At 47.7% G+C, this 27,612-nt stretch overlaps 1 protein-coding gene across 1 annotated transcript; it reads right to left on the minus strand.

Moving 5' to 3' along the window:
- Positions 1–244: 244 nt before the first annotated feature.
- On the minus strand, positions 245–26,697 carry LOC122370077. Its single transcript, XM_043345338.1, has 5 exons — positions 26,553–26,697; positions 22,016–22,238; positions 21,598–21,621; positions 12,832–12,996; positions 245–256 (listed from the first exon to the last, which is right to left on the minus strand). Exons 2-5 carry the CDS (start codon positions 22,115–22,117, stop codon positions 245–247), a joined length of 303 nt encoding a protein of 100 aa, XP_043201273.1. The 5' UTR covers positions 22,118–22,238; positions 26,553–26,697.
- Positions 26,698–27,612: the final 915 nt, after the last annotated feature.

A 27,612-nucleotide genomic window follows, 5' to 3' on the forward strand; every position in this document is an offset into this window, starting at 1 on the left:
TTGTTTGTAACGATGAGATGAATGCATCGAACATCTGGCGGGCCGAGGGTAAAACTCAGCCATAGTAGCCGCAGCTTTAACTCTTGACTCGGGTGGACCATTGACGCAAGCATTGACGTAAAAGAGGCATTCAGGCAGATAGCGGACTGGGATAGTCACTCCTCCCGACGCGACCGACTCAATCCGGTCGCCATGGAAACCGGTCTTTGGTCGCACGTGCGCTCTGTTGGCAGTGTGATCCAGCTCAGCCGGTCATCTGGGCCAGGTGGGCTGTCAGTAAGGGTCGGTTCACACCTGTTTGCGTAAGGCTGTCTGAGCCGGCGGACGTCTCTCGAGGACAAGCAGTTGCTAACCGGGTGATAAATGTGACAATAACTCCAGATATAACTGCCATGAAACAGAAATTATAACTTCTTAGGGACGTTCGATGCTCATGTTTTCAGAGAATGGCTCTTAGAAAGGCTAAGGCATTGTTAAAAAACACATTCCCAGTAATGTTTGACGGCTCTGGGTGATAAATTACGAAGAAAAGGTGTGAAATAATCTCTCAAGCTACACTTCATGGAACGTATAAACTACAAATCAATGTCGCAGGCCAAAACAACTAAAAGTGCCACCGAGTGTCATTTTATTACACCGTCACTGGGAGTGTAAGGACAGCTGAATAGTTCCACTGTCACCCGCACGCTTCTACGGTCCAGTCAGTCCCCAAAGCGGCCTCTGTCTCCCCCCCCCCCCCCCGGCGGCCAGGGGAGGGGATGCAGAAAGGAGAGAAATTATCTCCCCTTTTGGTGGGGCTCGCGTTTCGCCACCACACGCGCCGGGCGCCCTCCCCCTCCCCGGGTCCCCTGGGTCACGTGACACCCGCGGTCAGCGGCGGTATGCGTTGGTCCATGGATTTTCCGGCTATTTGGACGGACGGCAGCTACCAAAACAGCTCGCGACGGCGCCGGACCGAGAGAAGGGGAGAGGAGGGGAGGGAAGAGGAGAGGAGATGTGCACGGCAAGAAATATCCGAGCCAAATGAGATGGATAATTTGCATTAGGTCGATGAGATTGCATGTCATCGCTGTAATGCTTGTAAAAGACACAATTATTGGAAGAAAATGCACTAAATTCGCATCAATTATTATTATAAGCCACACATCGGAGTAGTTCGATAGTTGTATTCGTTTGAAAAGCTAACAGTTTCGGATCATCCCGATTCCTCCTCAAAGCTATTATGAAAAAACATAATATATTTTTTTCATAATAGTTTGGGAGGGGATCAAGATTGATTGTTATCTTTTTAAACGAATACACAACGATCGATAACCTCCGAAGTATGTCTTATAATAATACAATTATTTCTTATTGTCTATTACCTTTTTGGCTGAATCATGCTTTTTACCAATCACATTTCTTCCATGCTAGAAAAAAAGCCTTTTTGATGAATTATTAATTCGTCAATCAGTGTATATTTTTAGCTATGAATGGGATTGGTTCTCCCACTGGTGGATGAAAATTGCGGCAGACTTCTTAGAAACCGCGACAATATGTCATGTCATCGACTATCTGACGTATCCGACAGCCAATCACCTCTGAGAGATATGGTGATAGCCATTACGTCACACCAGCTGACGTAAAAAGTGAGATGTTTTATATCTGCTTAATGCAGTAAAATTTAGTACTCCTAATGTATGTGTAATGTGTATTATATAAGGGGTTAGGAACAAAGCTGCTCAAATTATAGCGCAAGCTGATCGGGTATAATAGAAAGTAATAATCTAGCAGTACCTAATGGAAAACGTCAGCACTAGTAGTATCAGCGAGGCCATTTGTGGATTAGACAGCACTAAATAGAGGATTGTACTTGAAAAGCATTGCTATTTTATTGAAGCAAATGTGCAAACATTACCCAGCATATAATTTACTGGCCACGTAGGTATGCTTTATCGAGGAGCATTTGGCCCAAGGCCCAGATTTGGCCCACTTACAGTAAAGCATTGCTAGACACTGTTTCACTTCCTTCATTCGCCTGCGAGTAGCACGTGGGTGCTTTTCTTGAAATCATCGTTCGTCGTGAGTGTTTGTGTAAAATCGGAACTGCAGGCAAACATCACAAGAGCACTACAACTTTTCTCGGTTAAGAGGTTCAAATAGGCCGATAGGGCCCCTATGCAAAAAAGTCAGCCTGCATTCAATAGCCTTCACCTCAGTGGTCCTGTAATGTGCTACGCTCCGACCTCCGTCGACGGGCGGGTTTTCGGCCCGTCCAGACCTCTAACGAGGCTCCTCTCCTCCCCCGCTCCACTGGCGCGCATGGCACGTGCGGCGCTCAGCTGCGCACCGAGCACCATTCCGGCGCACAGCTGCGCCACAATGGCCACAGCCGCGCCACTTCTGCCGGACAGCTGCCTCAGGAAATAATAGGAGAGGGGACCTGGAACCAGCCACGGCTCAGAGATGATTATTACTGTCCTAGGAAATGGTCCAATGTTCAATGAGGTGGCACACGAAAACGCGTTTGAATTCATAACATTGCATGCCTACCATTTCGCGGGTTCCACTTTATCTGAGCTTCTTGAAGCTTTGCGCACATAGCAACTGGTCATCGAGTGCCTATAAATTTTCCAGGATGTGTTGGAAATGGTATATATTTAAATCATATTTTGAATAGAAGCTTGCGTCCATTGTGGAGCAATATTCTTCAGCAAAGATTCTGATGGAGCGGATACCGTGCGAAAGGCGTGCACTGCACACTGCACAGTGCGCAGAACACATAACATAAGAAACCATGGACTTGCGCGCTGCACTTAACGATTTAATTTTTAGTTTCTGTGTTTAACCCTCGCCGGCCGAGGGGGGGGGGGCGGGTGCCGCCCCCCCATAGGGTTTTTTTCGCGATAGCTCCGAACACGCTGGCAATAGAGAGCTGAAACTTGGCATACCTGACCTTTGATCCAAGCCGGATCTTTTGACACCAACCGCATTTTTGGGTCAGGTCAGGTCACTGACCTATGACGTCATAAGTGAACCTCTGCACGGTCTTCAGATGTCGCAACTTCGCAACGCCCTCACTGCCAGAGGAGATGTCACAGGGAAATGAAACTTGCAGGATCTAGTATCCATTATGAGTCCCACAACTTGTATATCTCGGATGTTTCCTAAAGGTCATATGAGGTCAGGTCATTTTCGTGACCTCACCATTATAAGTCAATGGGGAAAAATTCAAACTGCTATTCTGGCGCCGGGAACGATCTCCAACTATCTCAAGCACACAGAATCGTGATTTGATGCACTCCTTGCAAGGTTAGATGCGTCACTTTTGCAATGTTGACCTTGCGTGACGTCATTTATGACGTCATCAAGGTCAAATTAGTTTTTCGTCAATAACTCTTGATCAAATTGAGCTAGCGAGTCAGGAAAGGCACCAATGGACTCAGGAAGGTCTGCCGAATCGAATGATATGCGACATGACCTCTTTCGACCAACTTCGTGACCTGGGGGTGCTGACCTGACCTTGACCTGAGGTCAACACCCCAAGTTGACCTGACCCGGACAAAAAGTATATCATTCGACGCGCCTGAGCGAGGCGAACACGATGCTGCCAAAATCGGCGCTCTGCGGCCGTTTTTTGCGAAGTTATTCACCAAAAACTGAACCGTACCCTGGGGCACTTGACCTGACCTCAGAGGTCACCGGTTGACCTAGGACCTTAAAATCGGGTACCAATCTCTGCGTGTCGTAACGGCGCACACGCTCGTTTTTTCCGCGACGCGCTAGCTCCACCAGGGGCGAAACGGCGAGGGGGGGGTCGTACCCGCCCCCCCCCCTCGGCCGGCGCGTATGTAGAAAACCAATAGGTCCGGCGAGGGTTAAAGGACACGCATGCCTCCAATTGAAAATTTATTGTTTCACTTTCAGTAAACATGCTCGCCTTGGCCTCAAATTTCATCGCCATTTACGTTGTATCACCACCTGCATCTGCGCTTATTCCGCTGTCCACGATGTTCATCATCAGTGACATGAAATCGAGCTGAACTGGATTTCAAGGTTTATCTACCGATCTTTTGCTGAGAGGGTGGGCCCATCACGCTTCTCACTCTAATGCGTCACATCTTCTCGCCGACATTATCTAAGTCATGGAACGGAAGGCACGGAGCAGCAGGTTGTGAGGCGGGGATTACAGACCGGGTCACGCCCTGCAACAATGGCAAGATGGGTGCAGCGGGCGCAGCCAGCAGCTGGCATGGGCTTGGATTGGCCGCCCCGGCACCTGCATTTTACCGAAAATTCCACAAGCCCTGGACACGAGCCGTTGGAAAGTCAGCAGAAGGCGTGCGTCATGGAGGGGATCACGTGCCACATGCCGCTAATTTGGGCCGGGATTTCGGACGGCCCTAAAATAATGGATTCTGATTGAAAACCGGAATTTTCAATCTGTAGCGAGTGACTTGCTGAGGTCCTACCTATTGCTGATACCTTACCTTGGACATTTTTTATGTTTTATAGTAATATTCCATAGATGTTCTTTTCGTTTCCGACTCTTGTCTGAGTTAGGCCTTTACAAAGCTTGTTTAGCCTTAAGGATGTATCATGTATAATGCAATGGACTGTCAACAACCGTGCTTACAAGCATAAGCAATGGACCGTGGGCAATGCCTTGATGAATTCATGATGACCTGGCATACCGAGCTATGTGGTAAGAAATTGGAAGGCACGCCCGCTAAAGTCCACCTCCCAATCCACCTCCCAATTAAGGGCTCAGGCTGCTGCATTTGATATCTAATGGCTTGAAACGACCAAAGCGGGTTCCTGTGGCATAAGGCTCTAAATAGGTGTAGTTTTGTGAAGTTGTTAAACAACTTAAATATTTTGCTACGCAATAATTATCATGTCTAACGAGGGATATCAGTAAATGCGGTTTGTAATTTCTTATACTGAGAGTCTTAACCCTATTCCTGGCGGGGGGGGGGGGGGGCCTCAGGAGCCCCCCCTGAGGTTTTTTGGTTATATCTCCCAAACGCGTTGAGCTAGGAAGCTCAAATTTTCTGACTTTTCCTAAAAGGCTTCTACGCAACATGTCTGAAAATTTTGAGTTGATCTGACCTCAGGTCAGGTCACCAGAGGCGGTTTGGTGACGCTACCTCAGAAAAGTTGGCAATCACGCCAGAGCTAGAGTTTTTGACCGATCAATTTCTTCTCTTCAGGGTTAAGTTAGGGTACCAGTATGTGCAATTTGTATATCTCGGAATTTTGATATCGGTGACCTAAGGTCAGGTCAATTTCGCGACCTCCCCATTATAAGTCAATGGGGGAAAAATCAACTCCCTGTTTTTACCACTAAAACGGGTCGGAATGGCCCCATATACCATACATGACTTCATATACGATCAACCTTTACTATCTTGAGGTCTGTTTTGCTGTTGGGCAGCTGTGAGGTCATGTGACGTCATCAAAGGTCACCAAAGGTTTTTGGCCAATAACTCCGTACAGGAACAAGATAAAGACGCGTGGATGGTCTCATTGTGTTCAGCTCGTCAAGACGCATCGAATGATATACATGATGACCTCGAGGTCACGTGACCTGAGGTCAACCTTTGACCTTGACCTTTCGAGGTCAACATATATATCATTCGATGCGGATTGACGAGAGGATCACGATGATGCCCTTAGTTTGTTCCTATCTTGACTAATTCGAAAGTTATTCGAGAAAAACTCTCTCCATATCTAGCGCCGCCATTTTGACTTTTTCGACCCCTGTGACGTCATCTTTGACCTGACCTGAAAATGACCTTTGTAAAAATTGTAGATCTTGGCCGTGCGTATCCGATGCCGTTTACCGCTTGTCGCTATCTTGCTTCGTTCTCGAGATCTCAGGGGGGGCCGAATCGGCCCCCCCGCCAGTTTCTTGTCCCGGCGGAGCCCGCCAGGAATAGGGTTAAAGCTCATTCACTATAAGGTTTGGCCATAAATGGTCTTCACGGTAAATAACTTCCAGAAAGAATAGCAACAAAGACAAAGATAAATGACATCAGTAAAGAAAATTGTAATTTCAACAATGTTCCATTCATATAAAATACCAGTCACGTTTACTGTGCACTGTTCCTCAGAAAAGGCTAAGATCTTTAAACGGAAACAACATAGACATACGGGCATTTGGCATGGGCAGCATCGTGCAAACGGCAGCGCTTAATGGGACGGGCGAAGCAGATTAGAGGAGATTATATAAACGTATTTCAGACACTAAGCCTGATTCGGGATGTAACCGCAAACTAAAAGTAGTTCCTTTATCCTCGCTGCACGCCAGGTTCATTCATGACAACAGGTGTTTAAAAAAGTATTGAATAAAAAACAATAAAAACCTACAAGACGCAGTTCCAAAATATGACTACGATCATCAAATTGGAAATTCACAAACTACCACATAAAATGATCTGACACATACAAAACAAAAACAAAAATATTTGCGTGTTTTCCGTGTGCAATATTCATGGTTACGGAGCGAGCGAAGCGAGCGGAGTCTTTCCTTAGATTAACGGAAATTTCTGAGTATGAGCGGCCGGCCGGCCGGCCGGCCGTGGGGACGCTCTTCAAAAGCTAATATCTTAGGAACGGGACATCCGATTGACAAGCGGTCTTCTTTACTGAATGTCACTTGGACGTAAAAGTTCTGTGGTGTGATGGCCACCATGCGTTCTTGCCAACCACCGCACGTGGCGCGTGGTAAAGTTGGACATTTTTTAAGAACCCCAAAATTGCAACCTCAATAACGGCACAACGGTTGGGCCGATTGAATTGAAACTCGGCACACAGTTAGGTCTCCATCAGATAATTCATCTGCATGTGTTAAGGTTGGGGTGCTGCTGCACGTGCGCACGTGCAGGGGTCGTTTCCAGATCTCGAGAACGGCTGGACCGATGGCGCTCAAATTTGGTACACGGTTAGGGACCAGTTAGTAGGGTGCCGTGCACAAGTCAGTTGGGACCCATTTTGCACGTGCGCACGTGCAGGGTGCCGCTTCCAGATCTCGAGAACGGCTGGGCCGATTGTGCTCAAATTTGGCACATCGCTAGAGACCAGTTAGTAGGGTGCCGTGCACAAGTCAGTTGGAGGTACCCCCTCGAAATTTCGCACGTGCAAGGCCCACCCTCTCGCTCGCTCCGTTAGTCGCCCCATAAGGCGTTATACTGGTTTATTAAATGTACATGCATTGCATGCTGTCCCTCCGGATGCTCCTCTTTATCCTGATGTATGTATGGTTTCTCTCACTCCTAACTCGCTGCTGAAAGTCTCCATTCTCAAATACGGAAGCACGCCTACCGACTAGTATCACGGGGAGCAGTCCTTCCCGCACCATCCCGAGCTGGTGGTCGAGCACTAACGCTGCTCGCGCCGTGCTGCAGTATCACGGGGGAGCAGTCTCTGCAGCGCCCTGACCAGCAGGCCCTCCCTCACCGTCCCGTGCCTGGGGCTGGTGGCAAGACCTAGGTATGAGGCCGTTCGTGTGCCTTCAATGCCATCCTGCGGGGGAGCGGCCCAGAGGCAAACTCAGCGCGTCTGGCTCCGTAAGTCAGGCGGTTCTCTGTAATGGCGGGATTTGGTGGCCCCGCAGCTCGTGCCAAGCACATCAGCTTCGGAGAGCTAAACACTCATTCGTGAAAAAATATATCCAGGTTAGGTATGTACAGCAACAATGCAGCAACAGATAAATTGTTGGAAGATATTTTGGTTCACATGAAAAAATAGACAATTTGATGCATCCAAGAGCAAAAGGATGCATTGGCCATTGGATTGCGTGGGCTGATCAGATAACGTGCACTGAAAATGCGGTATAACTAGTAACTACGTCGATATTTCATTCCACTGTATTCAATTCTTTTAGCACCAAGCCGTCAGCTCTAGCCGTAACAATTCCTGTCTCACACTCCTAACACCGTCAACCGTCCAGATTTGCTCGCCTTTGCGCAAAGCACGTGCAAACTTGCTCTCACAGCCCTGCAATAACTCGCCAAATCACGTGTCGAACTGCGGTCGTTAACTTCACGGCCTGCCTCTGAGCGACATTCCATTCTCGACATTCCACCGACCGCGCCGCGCCAGGAATGGCGCTGGATTGCCGAAATTTTTGGTCCGGGCCCTGATGGCCACCGCTGGCGGTTGTACTGCAGAATCATTCCAGTATCATTCCGTTGGTCAGAGTTTGTCACGAGTCGGCCCGCTAGGACCGGCCAGGTGCTCTGCACTGATAAGCGTTGCTCAGAACACCGCTTAAACGCGTTAGCGACGGTAAAAGATCCGCGTGACGGCGGTAAGCCGGCGCGGAGGTCAGCGCGGTGCTCTGCTCTGTCAGCACCGGCCGGCTCTCGGGGGTAGGGAGAGTCGGCTGGGACCGTCACCAGGCGGCCCGAGTAGAGCTGCAGTGGTGCTCGGACATTGCTGGAGCAGTTCCGAACTGTTTCCGAACCGATTCTGGACTGATTTCGTCGGCCCAAATGCTGAGAATTGATACACTTAGTAACGACTAAAGTCTCTGAATAAATGATGTTTTCAATGAGAGGTAATAATTATTCACAAGAACGTTGAACTTCATTGGTCAAGTATTGTAAGTTGTAACTAAATGCTTTATCCTCACCGTAAGTCCGTACGTACGTAAAGCATGGCCAGCTAAACGTGGGCGCCTTGTGACCGCACCACCTTGGTAAACACAAACAGTGCATTAACACCTCCGCCCTTCGCTCCGGAGTGACGGCAGAAACACACTAAGCTGCCTACAGCGGGCGTGGCACAAGTTACTGAAGGCGTAAATAATGGTCCGAGGGTGCAGTGTTGGCCACACCAGGCGTCTCGCCCAGAAGTGGTTATGTTCATTGAAATGGTCCTTAATTGAACAACAGTATAGGCGACTCTCAAAACATATGGGAAGGCATATGCTGCCTGCTGTCAAACGGATATATTTAGACATAAATCTGAGAAAATCGCCTGACATCACCCGATAATTGACTCTAGTCAACTCAGATCCTCAGTGGCGTGCCTGATAAGCGCTGTCTGAAAATACCTTCCGCTCATCAATCAGACCAGCACGTCCGTGTTGGGTAGACACCAAAGCCGCGTGTTCAGTAGCTGGGTGACGTGTCATGGTGAAGTCATATCACCAGTTCGACAAACCAGAAATGCAGTCTGGATGCAGTAGGTACTGGGAACTGTGAAACATCCCGGTCTGACGTTGAGATCTATTCACGCGTTATGCCGCCGCGAGAAATCCCAAAATTAGCTGTGATCGGATGGAGTTAAGGAATATCAGTGACATCGCTGTCTTAGCACATCCGTGTGGTGACTGTTCAGCGGGAGCACCTGTTCAATTTGCATAACCGACTTCTCTGAAACATGAAATGCATGCAGTAAAAATAGGCCAGCCCCCAACACGCTAGCTTTGCTTTAGCGCTAAGATAGGTATCCTTTTAACCCGCGCCGTGCTGGGGGGGGGGGGCGTTTTTACGCCCCCCCTCAGGTTTTTCGCGAATATCTCAAAAACGGCGGCGCGCAGCGCCGCCGTTTTTGGTACACGTGTTCCTACATCATTTCCGCACATGTTGTGAAAATTTCAGACCTAGGCCGTTCAAGGTCAGGTCACCAGGTCACGTCAAGTGACCTTACCTCAGAAAAAGTTCAAAGGCTCGCTATAGCTACACCGACTGAACGATCACTTTGAAACTTTCAGCGATTGATATGAGTAACAGTATGTATAAAATGTATATCTCGGATTTTTGATATCTGTGACCTAAGGTCAGGTCAATTTTGCGACCTCTCCATTATAAGTCAATGGGAGAAAATTGAAATGCGCCTCTTTTGGACGAATATCGTTCAAAACGCTCTCAAACATCGGTTCATAGGTAAACATGACACACTGAATAGGAAAAATGCACCTGTGACCCCTCTGTGTGCCCCTGAGGTCATCTCAGGTCATGAACGGTCGCCAGCAGTTTTTTGGCTATAACTTTTGATAGAGACGTGCTAGAGCGGTGAAAACACGTCAGATGTGTTCAGCTCGACGATACGGATCGACTGATATGCAACATGACCCTTTTCGGTCAGGTCATGACCTTGACCTGAGGTCAAATTTTCAAAATGACCTTTCAAGGTCAACAAATAGTTCATTCGACGCGTCTCGACGAGAGGAACACGATGCTGGCAAAAGTAATGTCATGGCGCTTATGAGTCAAAAGTTATTGACGAAAAAACGTTTTTCGTAAAAACGGCTATTTTTGGAGTTTTTGCCCTCTGGAGGCTAAACCGTTGACCTGAGGTCAAATCTGAGAACATTACTCAGAAAGGTCTGTAAAAGGGCTATCGAATGCGCTTTTCCGCGGCGCTGTAGCTCTATCGGTTCCCGAGATAGCCGTTGGCAGTTTCCAAAATGTTGAAATAGTCAACATTTTACCTTTGGTGACCTCTGGTGACCTGACCTTTGACCTGACCCAAAAAATGACCGAAGTGTTTTCGTCCTTATTTTTGACGCTCTTTCGATTGCCGCTTACCGCGTGTCGCTATGTGGCCCAGGAGCCGAGTTAGACGGGGGGCGTGAAAACGCCCCCCCCCAGCACTCGGCGGAAAGTTCAGGCCACCAGCACGGCGCGGGTTAAAAGAAAATCGTGAGTGGCAGTAAGCGAAATACTTGCGTTTACCCCTAAAATAATACCCGTATTTGTTTTTAGTCAGAAACACTGAAAAGTTGGATTCGCCGAATTGATTTCAAATTATGATATTTTGTTTTCACCCGGTACGCTCTCCAGTGTCTCGCCTAATGGGTGCATTTGCCGCTCGTTCATTACAGCTGGTTGGCTGGAAATGGACCTGTGAGCAGTGAGTAACATCCGAAACGACAAATGGCACGAGGACAGAGGGTGCAGGACATCTTCCCCGAAACATTTCAGCAGCGTTTCGGCGAAGGCGACACAAGTGCGATATGTTTCATCTGTACATAAGGTGTTTGTCACGTTTGCCGTGCCATGGCACGTCAGCAGCTCTTTTCCAAAGTCTCGACACACGTGCAAGTTTTATATGCTTTGTCGGATACCTCGCTCGAGGCGGAGAAGAGTTCATGTGCGAGCTTATGCCGTCACGAAGCCTGTTGTTCTCGATGTGTTTCGGATGTTCAAATAGGTTTAGGCGAGACCACGAGATAATATGGTGGTTTGTGGCTTGTAATTCGGTTTGTAATCCGAGAGTAATCCATGATTGGGGCTTGTAAGTACAACCCAGAGGACCAATCAGGTAAAAGGGTTTAATCGCTTTGTAAGATGCACAAAATGCCTAAAGTTATCGGTTACGGCCGCATATACTGCTTGGTTTACGATTTTTACTGCCCCTTGTTCATCATATTTTAGCACTTGCTGTGGTCTCACTAATCGGTTTGACACATCAGTTACTTGACTAGCAGGTATTACTTATTCGAACATGTGTAAAAATTGGCTATGCAGTTATTTTCAATCAAATAACAAAGCAGACTGCCGATTAAATGAGTATCCTACAAAAAATTGCTGCTTCGGACGATTTTAGTATGCAAAAGATGCGAATAGGGTAAACAAATTAAAAAAGGACTATGTACCTAATATTTTGTAATTACATAAAGGCATCGAACAAGGCAAACAATAATTACAAAAAATACATATCGTTCAGAGTAAATTGTCTTAAAGAAATTGTAGCTACTAACGGTAGGCAAGCTCCTGCGACTGCAGCGGTACTCACCACGTTGACAAACTCCTGGGTGACCAGCTCCAACTCCCCAGAGCGGACCAGCGGTACTCACCACGTTGACAAACTCCTGGTAGGTGACCAGCTCCAGCTCCCCAGAGCGGATCAGCGGTACTCACCACGTTGACAAACTCCTGGTAGGTGACCAGCTCCAACTCCCCAGAACGGATCCGACTGCAGCGGTACTCACCACGTTGACAAACTCCTGGTAGGTGACCAGCTCCAACTCCCCAGAGTGGATCAGCGGTACTCACCACGTTGACAAACTCCTGGTAGGTGACCAGCTCCAGCTCCCCAGAGCGGATCAGCGGTACTCACCACGTTGACAAACTCCTGGTAGGTGACCAGCTCCAGCTCCCCAGAGCGGACCAGCGGTACTCACCACGTTGACAAACTCCTGGTAGGTGACCAGCTCCAACTCCCCAGAGCGAACCAGCGGTACTCACCACGTTGACAAACTCCTGGTAGGTGACCAGCTCCAACTCCCCAGAGCGAACCAGCGGTACTCACCACGTTGACAAACTCCTGGTAGGTGACCAGCTCCAACTCCCCAGAGCGGACCAGCGGTACTCACCACGTTGACAAACTCCTGGTAGGTGACCAGCTCCAGCTCCCCAGAGCGGACCAGCGGTACTCACCACGTTGACAAACTCCTGGTAGGTGACCAGCTCCAACTCCCCAGAGCGGACCAGCGGTACTCACCACGTTGACAAACTCCTGGTAGGTGACCAGCTCCAACTCCCCAGAGCGGACCAGCGGTACTCACCACGTTGACAAACTCCTGGTAGGTGACCAGCTCCAACTCCCCAGAGCGGATCCGACTGCAGCGGTACTCACCACGTTGACAAACTCCTGGTAGGTGACCAGCTCCAACTCCCCAGAGTGGATCAGCGGTACTCACCACGTTGACAAACTCCTGGTAGGTGACCAGCTCCAGCTCCCCAGAGCGGATCAGCGGTACTCACCACGTTGACAAACTCCTGGTAGGTGACCAGCTCCAACTCCCGGCAGAGCGGACCAGCGGTACTCACCACGTTGACAAACTCCTGGTAGGTGACCAGCTCCAGCTCCCCAGAGTGGACCAGCGGTACTCACCACGTTGACAAACTCCTGGTAGGTGACCAGCTCCAACTCCCCAGAGCGGATCCGGTCGGCCAGTTGAACTCGTTTGCCCACGTCCACACACTCCACAAACTCAGCAGAGCTCATCGCCCGGAGAAAGTCGACGGCGAGCACTTCTCCGAACCCCTCTGGGTCCACCTGAACGGGTCAGAGGGTCAGAGATCAGAGGTCAGAGGTCACATATCAGAGGTCACATATTACTGTCGGAGTACAGTGGCAGAGGTAAGTGTCAGCACCTCTCCGAACCCCTCCGGGTCCACCTGAACAGGTCAGAGGGTCAGAGGTCAGAGGTCAATATCAGAGGTCACAGATTAGTGCCAGAGGTCACATATTGGTGTCGGAGGTCAGCGTCTGAGGTCAGTGTCAGCACCTCTCCGAACTCCTCCCGGTTCACGTGAACAGGCCAGAGGTCAGAGGTCACTAATCACAGGTCAAATGTCACAAGTCAATGTCAAAGGTCACAGATTAGTGTTAGGGGTCGGCGTCAAAGGTCAGAGGAGGTCGACCTGACAGGTCAGAAGAAGTTAGTGTCAGCACCGCGGCCCGTGAGTAAATACAACATGGGCAAGCTAAGCGTCAGGTTGCGGCTATTTTATAACTTTTTTGATAACTTAACTTAATCGTTTTTTACTATAACGATTAACGAGCTTGGTAATAGGCAAGCCCTGGGAAATGAACAATATTGGCATTTATGTAATCTGAATACGTTGAAAGGAAAGGCACAAACGAAGGGTTCTAGACGCTTTGATAGTCAAGATGCCCATTTGATAGTTCAACCGCACCAAAGTTTTGATCGTGAATATTTGCGCTATTGACAACAGCCATTAGGTATGTACATTTAATGTCAACATTTTCTTGAACATTGACAATAGATATTGGAAAAAGGAATGAAAAATCTAAAAATATGCATTTCATTGCTGTTTTGAGTGTACGATACAAATGAGGTTTGCAAAATAAAAAAATTATCGAACTATCATGAATGGCCGCGAATCACGTCCATCACCGCCGTCCAGCCGCTCGGCTCGGACTGGGGTGGTCCGTCCGTCCGACCGTCCGTCCGCTCTAATCCCCGGCGCGTGAGCACAGTCTCAGCAGTCCGACAAAAATGGCAACCGGCCCGCTCAGCCCCATCGAAACACCGACTGAAATTAGGATTACTGTCCAGAGAGGCAGCACCAGTGCCAGAGGCGCACCAAGGGGCGGGACTCGCGAGGGGAGAGGGGTACACGGACACGGTTACAGTCAAATCGCCGACTCGTCCATGAACTAATTATATTTCTTATCACCCTATCGATTTGCATCTTTTGCTTAACTAGTATTATAATTATTCCTTCAGTGTTCTGTTTAGTATCGGACCAATGCGGTGCCCTTTCCATGGCTCCCTCCTGGCTCCGCCATTGCTGGCACTTCGTGAATGGAGGATGGGCAGCAGCCTGAGCTCTGCACGTCGGAATCGTGAAAAACGCCAACGGGTGTGGCAAAACGAGAACTTTTAGAGCAGAAACTCGCCGCTGTCGGGGCAATTAGTCGGCGACTGCCGGCTTTCTTTGGTAAAAATAATGATTCGTGACTGGCGTTATTTGTTGGTTTTTATCAGCAGATTAAAGCAAGTATTCTTATTGAAGCTGACAGTGATTCGAGCTGCAATGCAGTTGAAAGAATTCGAACTACATGCTGGGTTGTCTCGCATTGTGAGTCAATATGTGTATTTGTGTCCTTTTGCTGAAGTCAATACCTATGTGCAATAATATCATGATGCATGATGTTTATGATAGATGTAGCTATATCGCGGAAACCATTATGTTTGCTCGCAAGCAAGCGAGCAAACAAGATCAGCTGATTACAAATCTGAAGTGCTGACGTACGTACCTACAACCTTGATTGGCGTTGCTATATTGTTTTGTTGGGAGCGAGCTCTTGCGCCTTAATAACCCTCGCCGGCCGAGGGGGGAGGGGGGCGGGTGCCGCCCCCCCCCATAGGGTTTTTTTTCGCGATAGCTCCGAACACGCTGGCGATAGAGAGCTGAAACTTGGCATACCTGACCTTTGATCCAAGCCGCATCTTTTGACACCAACCGCATTTTTGGGTCAGGTCCGGTCACTGACCTATGACGTCATAAGTGAACCTCTGCACGGTCTTCAGATGTCGCAACTTCGCAACGCCCTCACTGCCAGAGGAGATGTAACAGGGAAATGAAACTTGCAGGATCTAGTATCCATTATGAGTCTCACAACTTGTATATCTCGGATTTTTCCTAAAGGTCATATGAGGTCAGGTCATTTTCGTGACCTCACCATTATAAGTCAATGGGGAAAAATGAAAACTGCTAATCTGGCGCCGGGAACGATCTCCAACTATCTCAAGCACACATAATCGTGATTTGATGCACTCCTTGCAAGGTTAGATGCGTCACTTTTGCAATGTTGACCTTGCGTGACGTCATTTATGACGTCATCAAGGTCATATTAGTTTTTCGTCAATAACTCTTGATCAAATTGAGCTAGCGAGTCGAGAAAGCCACCAATGGACTCAGGAAGACCTGACAAATCGAATGATATGCGACATGACCTCTTTCGACCAACTTCGTGACCTGGGGGTGCTGACCTGACCTTGACCTGAGGTCAACACCCCAAGTTGACCTGACCCGGACAAAAAGTATATCATTCGACGCGCCTGAGCAAGGCAAACACGATGCTGCCGAAATCGCGGCTCTGCAGCCGTTTTTTGCGAAGTTATTCACCAAAAACTGAACCGTACCCTGGGGCACTTGACCTGACCTCAGAGGTCACCGGTTGACCTAGGACCTTAAAATCGGGTACTAATCTCTGCGTCTCGTAACGGCGCACACGCTCGTTTTTTCCGCGACGCGCTAGCTCCACCAGGGGCGAAACGGCGAGGGGGGGGTCGTACCCGCCCCCCCCCCTCGGCCGGCGCGTATGTAGAAAACCAATAGGTCCGGCGAGGGTTAAAGGGACCCTCCCACCTTAACATTAGTTTTGAGTTGAGATAGCCAAATTGGTGGCCATGGCCTGCAAATACCGGTTTGGGCACTCACAACATCGAAAAATGCTTTAATTCGAAGATATGGAATTTCAAACTTGCAGTTTTCGGATTCTAAGGGGCTAATGCATTGGAATGCCCCCTTAGAATTTGTGACGTCAGTGGAGATCTAACGATTTTTAAAGACTAAAACCATCGTTAACACGTGGTGGTATACGCTGCTTTGCGCGCAACGTCTGCCGCACTTTAAGGCTGCCAAATTATTGCTTCCAAATAAAGTCGCTAGTAACAGGGGAGATCCCAAAAAGTAAGCAAAAGTAAAAGCCTAGTATCTTAAAACTAGTGAATATTTTTCGGTGAAATTTGGTAGATATTCGTTTTCGCTCTTTCTGAACCAAGGGACATCACTTTCATGCCAATTCATTAACTTTTTTGAAGGTGGGAGGGTCCCTTTAAAGGGCTATTGCAGAGCAGTGAGCTGATAGAGAGGAGTGTAGACAGTGGACTGTGTGGACCACCGACGCGACGGTGCGCCGCAGCGGCAGAGAGCGTCCCGCGGGACGGGAGTCGGGACGGTCCCGATAGGACAGCCCGCCCTGCCGCTCAAACAGTCACCCCGCAGAGGGTGACTGTCACGGGTGGTAACCGGACAAAAGATCGTAAAGCAGAAGATCGTATGGCAGAAGATCGTAGGAAGTTGATCGTATGCAAAAGATCGTAATGGATAAAGATCGTACGACATAATGCTCGTATGGACAAAAGATCGTATTCGCAAAAGATCGTCAATGAAAATGATCGTATGTAAAAAGATCGTATGGGATAAAGATCGTACAGTATAATGTTCGTATGGACGAAAAATCGTATTCGCAAAAGATCGTCGACGTAAATGGTCGTACGCCAAATGATCGTATGAGATAAAGATTGTACAGTCAAAATATGGTATTCACATGGTATAGCCCGACTCTAGCGCAGCTTATCAGTAATTCGTATTCGTTTCGGGCTACACTGAGGTTAAAAAATTGTTTAAAACCAAATATTTCGGCTTTATTGAGTAGCCTTGTTCACTGGTTTTGACCAGTGAACAAGTGAACCAGTGAACAAGGCTACTCAATAAAGCCGAAATATTTGGTTTTTAACAATTTTTTAACCTCAGTGTAGCCCGAAACGAATACGAATTACTATAATTTACCTGAGGAAGATTAGAAATGACACTTCGTCAATACCTGAAAGCTTATCAATTTATGTGTTCGCGTAGTAAGTGGCCGTGGTAAGCTCGACCATACATTGATGTTATTTCAGACCTTAGATGGCTATTAGCTGAAGCTTAAATATCCGCATTGACAGAAAGGACTCAGCTGTCTGTTCCTTTCTTTGAGGCTCTAGCACATGGGTGTGGATGTGTTTATCATTTTTACATCCCTAATAATGCTTCTGCACCCCCAAAGGGGCACCTCAAAGCCCCCAGGTGCACATGCACGCATGTACGTATGTACAGGGGCGGATCCAGGAAAACTCCGAGGGGAGGATAATGAATCGAAGTGGTGCCCCTACCTAAAACCCCCCCCCCCCCCAAAAAAAAAAAAAACTTAACGGATCTCGAATTTCGGTTTCGACCACTTCATTTAGGTGCTGCCCTATTTTCAGTTTTTTTTTTGCACATGGGTCCTGGCAGGCCTGTAGTGTTCCTGACAAGCTTGAAGTGCCAACGAGAGGCTGGTGGTGTCCCTGACAGGCCCGTGGTAACCTTGCGAGGTTGGTGGTGCCTGACAGGCCTGTGGTGGTGCCCATGGCAGGCCTGTGGTGCCCCTTCTAGGCCGCTGGCGCCCTTGGGCTCTGACAGGACTGAGGTGCCCGTGACAAGTCTTAAGTGCCCCTGACTGGCACGTGGTGCACCTGACAGGCCCAATGTGTCCCTGCGAGGCTGATGGTGGGTGCCCTTGCCAGGCCTGTGGTGCCTCTGTTAGACCTGTGGTGTCCCTCGCGATTCAACTTGCGGCGCCCGGTAGGGGAGGGGGTGGTGGCTGGAAAGCAAAAGGCTGCGACACCACCTTTTGCTCCTAAAATAAAAATGTTGTCGATATTCCGCTACCACGATTGCAAAATGCAAATCTTGAAACAATCTCTACAGGATTGCTATTGATTTCTTGATGCCTTCGATGTATTATGAAATATGAATAGCCCACTAAAATAGTACGATATTATTGGTAACATGTGAAATGTGAGGGCCCTCTTTGCCATAGGGGGCACACCCAGCCGTGAGGGACACACCTATGCCTGCAACGCCCCAACGTTTTTTTTTTTTTTTGAAAATCCACACCCATGCTCCAGCATCGAAGCCCATGGTAGTCACACTCATAATTGTGATTTTCTTTATATAATTGTTGGCATGAAAACTTTCGAAGTTAGTGGACAACATGACGTCATAAACATTCCTAGTTTTTATATCTCGGATTTGTTTATATTAGGTGACCTAAGCGTGGGTGAATTTGTACATTCATTGGGGGTGCTTCAGCACCCCAATTGCTAGATTGGGCACCCCCAATAAGACTTGAGCACCCCAAGTCCCAAAAGGGGCACCCCACAGGTCACAGCAGCACACGCACGTGACGGTTTTTCGTAGAATATTTTGCGACTAACGGGCTTCATGCTACAATCATTTACCTACAACACTATTCTATACCGTTATTTACTTTACGAACTTAGCGTTACGATCTTTTGGCGTACGATCTTTTGCAACATACTATCTTTATCTTACGATCAATTTCCTACGATCTTATTCATATGATCCATTGCTTTACGATCTCTTGCTTACGGTCTTTTGCCGTGCGATCTTTTGCGACATACGATATTTATCTTACGATCATTTTCCTACGATCCTTTTCATACGATCCTTTGCTTTACGATCTTTTGCTTACGATATTTAGTCGCACGATCTTTTGCGACATACGATTTTCGTCTTACGATCATTTTCCTACGATCTTTCTCATACGATCAATTGCTTTACGATCTTTTGCTTACGATATTTTGTCGTACGACATTTTACAACATACGATCTTTATCTTACGATCATTTTCCTATGATCTTTTTCCATACGATCTTTTGTCTTACGATCTTTTGTCACGTAATCGTCACGGATAGATGACCGATGGTCGGACTCTCGGGATCACATTAATTTATTTATCATTATTTTTCAAGCTATAAAGACAACGTCACTGTGTATCATTATCATTATCATTATAAGTATCATTATCTTTGAAGATTTGTTAAATTTCGCACTGTGCTTGCAGATACAGCCGTCCATAGATAATAGATATTCCCGGCTGGGAAGCCGCGCACTAGGCTGAGCGATCACCTGGTGACGAGGAGGCGAACTAATGATTCGACGAAGTGATGAGACGGCGCCACTAGCGCAGAAGGGGACGTCACATTGGATCGTGGCAATGCCTGACGATTCGAGGGTGTCTGGAGGAATTTTGGGCCGTGAGCCTATCAAAGGTATCAATTATCTTTTACCGTCATCCGTCATCTTTTCACAATAGGGGGAGGGGGAGGGGTGAAAGTACGATCTTCCTTTTACCTTCGCTCCTTTCCCCTCCCTCACGTTTGCTCATCTTTGACTGAACACTTGTCTTGAGCATCGCGGTATAAAGGTCGTGCTGTTTTCTAGGAGAGGAAGTCGATTTCAATCAATAGGTTTCATCTGAAAGGATGAACTCTAAAACATTTTTAAAACAACAGCTATCTCATTTCCGCTAGCAATGCAAGAACATTAATAAACGTTAGAAATAGAGTAGCAGGGCATTTACGTTCTAAACCCGATCAACCTTTGGTCCGGTTTCTTTCACCCGTCCGTCGTCTCCATCCTCAGGACATTCAAATCCTTCTCCTTCACGCTGCAACCCTCAATCCGGGCTGGACAGGCAACCTTATCTCATGCTCCCAAGGGAGTGCACCCCGTAGTCGGGTGCAGAGAGTGCTTGGGGGGGGGGGGTCGGCCTGTCCTTTGGGACGTGCTCAGCCCCGGCGACTCTCTAGAGTGCCTGCCCAGACCAATGTCTCCCCCTAATTCCTATCATTCTTCCGGCTCTGAAATGGTCTTTTCAGACCGAAGGGGCCTAACCCAACAAAACAAAAACAAACAAACAACCGGTTTCTTGTTATACATACAGCTTTGGCCAAAAAGTGGCCACATCATCACGGTTTTGTTCAAAACTTACACCAAGTACCTGGTTCTTTGCTTCGAGACGTTTTAAATCCATATTGCTAATATTTTCTTCTGTAAGTCACTTTGGGTGTTGACAATGTCAACGTCAGGTCAAAGTACAATGTAATAGATATCACTATGTTATGTATTACACTACGGTCAAAGTCGGTCGATTGATCTATAGCTCAATGAAGAACGGGATTATAGAGATAATAACGAGAGCTATGAATGGTGAAGCTACGAAAACGTGTTCAGTTACATGCAACGTTCAATAAATACCAATGCGAATTAGGTACTTTTAACCCGCGCCCCACTGGGGGGGGGGCTATTTATAGCCCCCCCTCCCGTTTTTCTGCAATAACTTCCAAACCGCTTGACGGATCGACGCCAAACTTTCAGGACCTTCGGCTGCATCAATTTGACACCTTGTGTCAAAATTTGAACTTTGTAGCTACCATAGGTCGGCCGGAAATGACGTCAGAGTGACGTCATGTTCGTCCGATTTCGACGCAAAACATTGAACCACGGCAATCGCTCCCAAGAGCTCAGTTTTTAAGCTAGATCCAATTTCTTTGCATGAAAGGACTCAGAATTGACCGCGCTATCAAACTGCTATCTCGGATTTTCAAAATTTTGAAAATTTCGAAAATTTTATATAATAATTTTCAAAATGTATATTTTTATATTTTTTCAAAAAGTTTTTGACTTTTCGAAAAAACCGGAATATATGTGACAGAACGCATAATGTTGACTAACTCTAGCAAGTTTTAGCTAAATATCTTCAAAAATGGCCAAGTTATACGCATTATTGCAAAAAATTCACAATTATTAATTTTTCAAATCAATTTTTCAGTACGTATTTGACATCGTACACCAATATAAATGGCACCATCGTGTTCCTGAGCTCAAACTGCATCCATTAGACACCTTTTTTGTTGAAAAATGTAAACTTCAAAATTTGACCTTTTTTGACCTGAAAGTGACCTGACCTAAGCGAAATTCGACTCCAAATGACCTCGAATGACACAGACGACATCAAATTTGAAATCTATGGCCTAAATGGACCATAAAACATGTGTCACGTGACCGACGCATGATATAATATTTTCGTGACCTGTGATGACCTGACCCTGACCTGAAAATCAAAGTACAAGTTTGGTACCCTCAAAGTATCTAGAGCATCTCTTCACGAGTGTGGAAACAAAAAATGAGCCTGATCTGACTTGTAAGACGGCGGCCAGAGCCCAAAATGTGAACAAGCCAAAATGCTAATAATTTTTACTTTGACCTGACCTGTGACGTCATCGGTGACCTCGAGTTCAATGAAATTAGGTTTCGCTCGACAGTGTTTCCGGGGCTATCAGACGCCGTTTGAATTTTGACGATCGGCCCAGTAGTTTTGGAGTTAGGAGGGGGGGCTATGAATAGCTCCCCCCCAGTAGGGCGTGTTATACACAGACCCCAGTGGGGCGCGGGTTAATATGCAACACACGCCAATCTCAATACACAAATATTTGTAACACTGATAACTTACCTTATCAAATATATCCCGTAAGTTCTGAAACAGAGGAGAATCTGATGAGCACCTGATCACACTGTGCCAAACTCAACAATTTTATGATTCGACGTTCTTTTTACGTGCATTACCTACACTTGAGATAAAAGACAAACATTATACTTATTGTTGGTAATGCATACCTATTCCTTTATCGAAGGCCGAGCCGGGGAAGGGACTCTTCATCAAAGGATAACAAACCTTATGCATGCATCTGTAGAAAATGCAGATGAATATAAGGTAAAACATTCATTATGGTTTCGTAGGTGATTGGTAACTGCCAACATTCGACAACATAATGGGAAAGTTCATTATTTACCTTTCCATTATCGCCGGCACATAGCTACTTACATATATGCAAACAGTGCAATCACGTGCAGTGTAATAGGGAACTCACGTCATGCAGGGCCTGCCGCCTCAGCAGCACCTCGTCTCCGTCCACCGAGCCGCTGGGGGTGCTCTCGCCCAGGTCGTCCGTGTTCTCCGGGCTGGCCAGCATGCTAACATTCTCAGGTCGCCCACAGATGGCGCGCAGATCGCCGACAACTCGCCGATAGGGGGCACTAGTGGTGAGGCCACCGGGCGGGCCACGGGCGTCTAGAGATCATGATGATAGAGAGCTGATGAAAAAGAAAAAGAAAAATGTAAACTGTTGGCATCTTATGCAGCGGCATTGTGGCAGCAAATGGCACTTACTAAAGTATTATTTTGATTGCATGTCACATGGTTCATTTATTTCAGGCATTATCATATCTTCATCTGAGGCCTAAGCTTCGCTATGACTATTTTGCATTTGAAACTAATAGGTATATGTACGAATTTTGCGTATAAGCAACATATCTGCTCAGCGCATCCGCAAAAGAAAAAAAAGAAGCTTTCGTTGCTTCTATCGCACTTTTTCGTGATCTTTACCAAAATGTAGGTAGGCAAATAGAAGGCAATTTTCCCCGTTAATTTTACTGTTTCCTTTTACATAGATGTTACATTAGTCAACTTTGCATAACGTTAACTTTTAAAGAAACCCACCCATTAGGCGTGGAATGTGCTAAGGCATGTCGAGCCGGCAGACCTCATTTCTATCACAGCATACCTATACAGACCAAACGACACCCAACTCGCTGATCCCGGGGTAAAATAGTTATCCTGCAGTTGAACATTCGCATGTCGTCACCACGGAGGGTCAGTGCGATAGTCATAGAACAGACCCGTCAGCCGACCCAGTGTGCCCTCGGGAGCAATGCCGGGCTCGTGGCAGCGATAGCGGCAGCCCGAGGCAGAGTATATAGATCACCGCCCGAGGTGCCCCCCTTCCTAGCCGGAGATGGGGCCTCGTACAGGTGTTTCATAAAAAATGTCCTGGTTTTGATTGCATTTTGGGGTGCCCTATTAATTGCAATCACGTGTTTTTTTTTTCACTGCAATCGAAAGCACGTGCACGGGAAATTTTCCTCACGCACCTTAGCTCACTTCTCACCATGAAGCATCTGAGTAAGGAAGAAAAAACAAAACTGGTTCAGTTTTACTGGTCGTCACGTTCTATCATTCTAACACAGCGACAGTTTAGGGCTCACTTCAAAACCCGATTCACACCGTGCCCGAAAACAATCCTGCGTTTGCAAGAAAAGTTCCTAAGAGATGGGTCTATCCTCAATTGCTACAAAGGGAAAAGTGGACGGCCAACGACACAAAGGACCCCCGAAAACATCGCCAAGGTGAAGTCCGTAGTCAATGGGGACCCCAAGAAGTCCATCAGGAAAATCGCCCAAGAAGTTGGCACAAGCCACTCAACGGTGCGGAGAATAATGAGAAAGGACCTCGAACTGTTCCCATATAAAGTGACAGTGCATCACAAGCTGTCGGAGAACAACAAACATCAGAGAGTGGCCTTCGTAAAGTGGCTCAAGGACCAGACTGCCGCTAATCCTGGCTTCTTGGATGGGGTCTGGTTTAGCGATGAAGCCCACTTCCACCTTACTGGACAGGTGAACACCCAGAACTGCCGTATATGGGCCTCGGCACCACCCGAAACGTTGCTGGAAGTCCCACTGCACAGCCCGAGAGTGACTGTATGGTGCGCAATGAGCTCCACCGGAATAATCGGGCCATTCTTCTTCGAAGACGGCAACGGGTGCACTCAAACGGTGAACAAGGAACGCTATGTCCGCATCCTGGAACGCTTCTGGGCCACAGTGCAAGAAGGCTCGACTTCAGGTGGTGACGATATCTGGTTCCAACAGGACGGGGCCACCCCGCACACCTTGAAGATGGCCCTCCAGTGGCTCCAGGAGCGTCTCGGAGAGAGGATCATCAGCCGCGGAACGGACACTCCCTGGCCCCCTCACTCCCCTGACCTGACACCCCTCGACTTTTACCTGTGGGGTTTTCTTAAGTCCAGAGTGTACAGCGGGAGCCCGGGGAGTCTCGGAGAGCTCAAGCGGGCGATCAGACGCCAGGTGCGTGCGATCACGCCCGCCACATGCGCCCGAGTTATCGGGCACGTGGCGAAACGGGCCGACGTATGTCTGCTCCGAAAAGGAGGACATCTCGAGAACGTGCTGTGAGCGGCGCTGAACGCATGATTCATGTTCGTGATATGTATGTAATAAATCTCCATTCCTTGTGGAATCGTTTGAACCATTGTGGCTGGATATGTGACTATTAGATTTTTCGTTATAAGCAAAACAAATCAGGACATTTTTTATGAAACACCCTGTAGATATGCTTTGAAATGTCAGCTCTCTAGAGGGGTATTGATGTCAATGGCCACGTCTATAACGGTGAAAGATGTATGGATTTACAAAAACGTTCGAGCCATCGTTATGGTGAATATAACTTGCTTAATTTTTCTTTCATTCATATGTAATAATATCGTCAAGAGACGCACGAATTCTTCGTTTTCAGGCGCATTTTTTGCTTAAAAAAAAGTTTATAGGTAGGTAGGTATAACAGAGCGGTAGCTGCATGTCACACGCTCACAACTTGTTCTACACCAACGTGATAGCGAGTGTTTTGAAGGATGGTGTCATTTTTCAGGGCAGAATAATATCGACAATAAGTTTTCATCTATCACCCCTCACCGTGTCTAACATGCCTTCTCCTTGTCGATAACCTTATTGCCTAAATTGCCTAAATTGCCTAAATCGATCAGCCGTCTGGCCGGGGATCCCCGGTCTCAGCGGGCCGTATGTTTTCCGTCAGCACAGCTGCGCCACCGGAACTCTGACGCATATAGGTGATCGATGCTGGCTTCAGGAATCCCTAAAGAACCATTCGAGACCGCTGCCAAGCCTGAAGATGTCTACTCCGTCGATGTCGCTTCAAAAGACATAGGAGACATCACGTTTTTTCTCTCTCTTCTTTTCTACATATATGTAGATTTAACCCTATTCCTGGCGGGCTCCGCCGGGACAAGAAACTGGCGGGGGGGGGGGGGGGCGATTCGGCCCCCCTTCAGATCTCAAAAACTACACATCGCAGCGACAAACGGCGAACGGTGTTTGATAGGTCGTTTAAAGATCTACAACTTTTACATAAAACATTTTCAGGTCAGGTCAGTATTGAGGTCACCAGAGGTCATCAACGATAAAATGTTTTGGAATTAGTTACCTATATAACTTTTAAACTAAGAAACATAGAGACATAAAACCAATACATTTTTTGTTGCTCTCGCCGAGGCGATGCGAAATAAGTATGTGATGACCTTCACAGGTCAATTTGAAATTTGACCTGAGGTCAAGGTCAGGTCATTCATCAATGAGGTTGTGGGGTATGGTCATGCTGCATACCAAACGACGCGCCTTGACCAGGCAAGCAGTTTGGTACCACTTACAAGTCTTTAGCACCATCATGTCGTGATTTATTTACAGAAAAACGATTTATGACGTCACATGACCTCAGATGACCTTTGCCGGTGCTCCTGTCAATAAGCGGCACCAGGATCATCACCGATAAAATAATCTTCCATAATACTGAAATAATTGGGTGGTTTTGACTCGTTTACACGAAGCAGGAGGCGTTTCAATATTTTCCCATAGGCTTGCAATGTAAAGGTCACGAGTCTGGCCTGACCTCAGGTCACAGATATGAAAATGCTGAGATATACAAATTGCACATACTGGTACCCTAACTAAAGCCTGAAGAGAAGAAATTGATCGGTCAAAAACTCTAGCTCTGGCGTGATTGCAAACTTTTCTGAGGTAGGGTCACCAAACCGCCTCTGGTGACCTGACCTGAGGTCAGATCAACTCAAAATTTTCAGAAATGTTGCGTAAAAGCCTTTTAGTAAAAGTCAGAAAGTTTGAGCTTCCTAGCTCAAAGCGTTTGGGAGAAATAACCAAAAAACCTCAGGGGGGGGGGGGCTCCTGAGGCCCCCCCCGCCAGGAATAGGGTTAAAGTTTTTCACTGCGTGCCGTTACTATATACGCTACACCATAGTAATATTGCGTTTCTATACAGTTATCTAATAAAAGGTTACTACACCTCGTATGTATGTGGGACCAAGTGGCACATTGCAAGAAGCGCGACACCAACTACCAAGGAGGGCCGAGCGAAGGTCGTGGGCTGAAGGGAGGGGGATGAGGCCGCAGGGGGAGGGAGGGAGGAGGCGGCACCGGCCACGTGAGGCGGCATCCAGCCTCAGGCTCAGTCAATATCAATATAAACTTATATACGGCATAAACGGGACCAGGGGTGAGGGGATCGCTTCGGGCAAACGATTGATGAACCGAGTTCTATGTATGCAACGGTCACAGTCGTAAAATAATAAAATTGCATGAAAAACTGTTGAAGGAGACTAGAGACTTCTGTCACTCTCGGTAGCCAAGAGAACATAAATTAGTCCTAAAAACATCCGTGCCAGGGGTAACTACACTATCGTATTGGCTACAAAACGTCATTGGATAAATAAAACTGCATTCGCATCTTTACGAACTCACCATTCAGTGCTGAAATCACCTCTCGCTCCTTCCTCGTCCTTTTTCGCTGTCTTTCCCACAACTTCACCGCTGCTCTTTCATCTCACCACCGCTACTGTTCACTCTTACACCGACTCTCACAACTCCCACACGCCGCCACGCACACCGCCACACCACCACCGCCGCCGCCGCCGACGACGACGACGCCGGGCCACGCGCGAGCTCCTTCGTCGGCTTCGACGCGTCGGGGGCGCGCGTGCGTACGGCCATCGACCGATGACTCATCGCCGGTGCCGACGGAGAGAGAGAGAGAGAGAGAGAGAGAGAGAGAGAGAGAGAGAGAGAGAGAGAGAGAGAGAGAGAGAGAGAGAGAGAGAGAGAGAGGGAGGGAGATAAGGAGAGGGGGAGGCGGGGGCTCGTCTCGGTCAGGGCGAGTGTTGAGGCAGGTCATACTGAGAGAGCTGTGGGTGGGTCGACCGCGCGCCATTGATCTGGAAACACATGGAAGATACTATTATTTTACACGAGGTGATAGTCTTAAATTGATAAACAGCATCAGCTGATGCATTTTAAATTGCCGAAGGAGCCATATGATTGTCAATAAGGTTATCAGAAAGGCTCAAAGTACCTAATTGTATTGAGTTTCGGTCTGATGAACACTGGAATACAGTAATCAATCAAGTCATGCAACTGAAAATCCTACGACATCCACCCCAGAAGACCATCGCTGTCCTATCCATCCTTCGTCCCTCTCCCCTCCCCCGCACTGCCCCTCCCCCCCTCTGTGCGTACGTCACACAACTCGCTCCGGTCGATAGCTCCGCGACTCTGAGCGTGATCTAACTATACGCGCGCACAGGGGGCCGCGAATTTATGTCCCATTTGGACCCTCTCAGGAGGGCAAATGACGGGGGTCGGCTCCCGGCGGTGAGGATTACGGAGGGTGACTCAGCGCAGTTGAAGACTCGCTTCTCTCCGCTTCTGTCGTGTGTTGGTATGGACAAGGGTATGGAGACGAATTCACGCCCGTCATAGACGGCAAATGAAGTCCCGTTAGTCTGCGCCTTTGCGGATCCGGGCC

This window comes from Amphibalanus amphitrite, unplaced genomic scaffold (assembly GCF_019059575.1).
Source record: "Amphibalanus amphitrite isolate SeventyFive unplaced genomic scaffold, NRLGWU_Aamphi_draft 001095F_arrow, whole genome shotgun sequence".
Classification (NCBI taxonomy): Eukaryota; Metazoa; Arthropoda; class Thecostraca; order Balanomorpha; family Balanidae; genus Amphibalanus; species Amphibalanus amphitrite.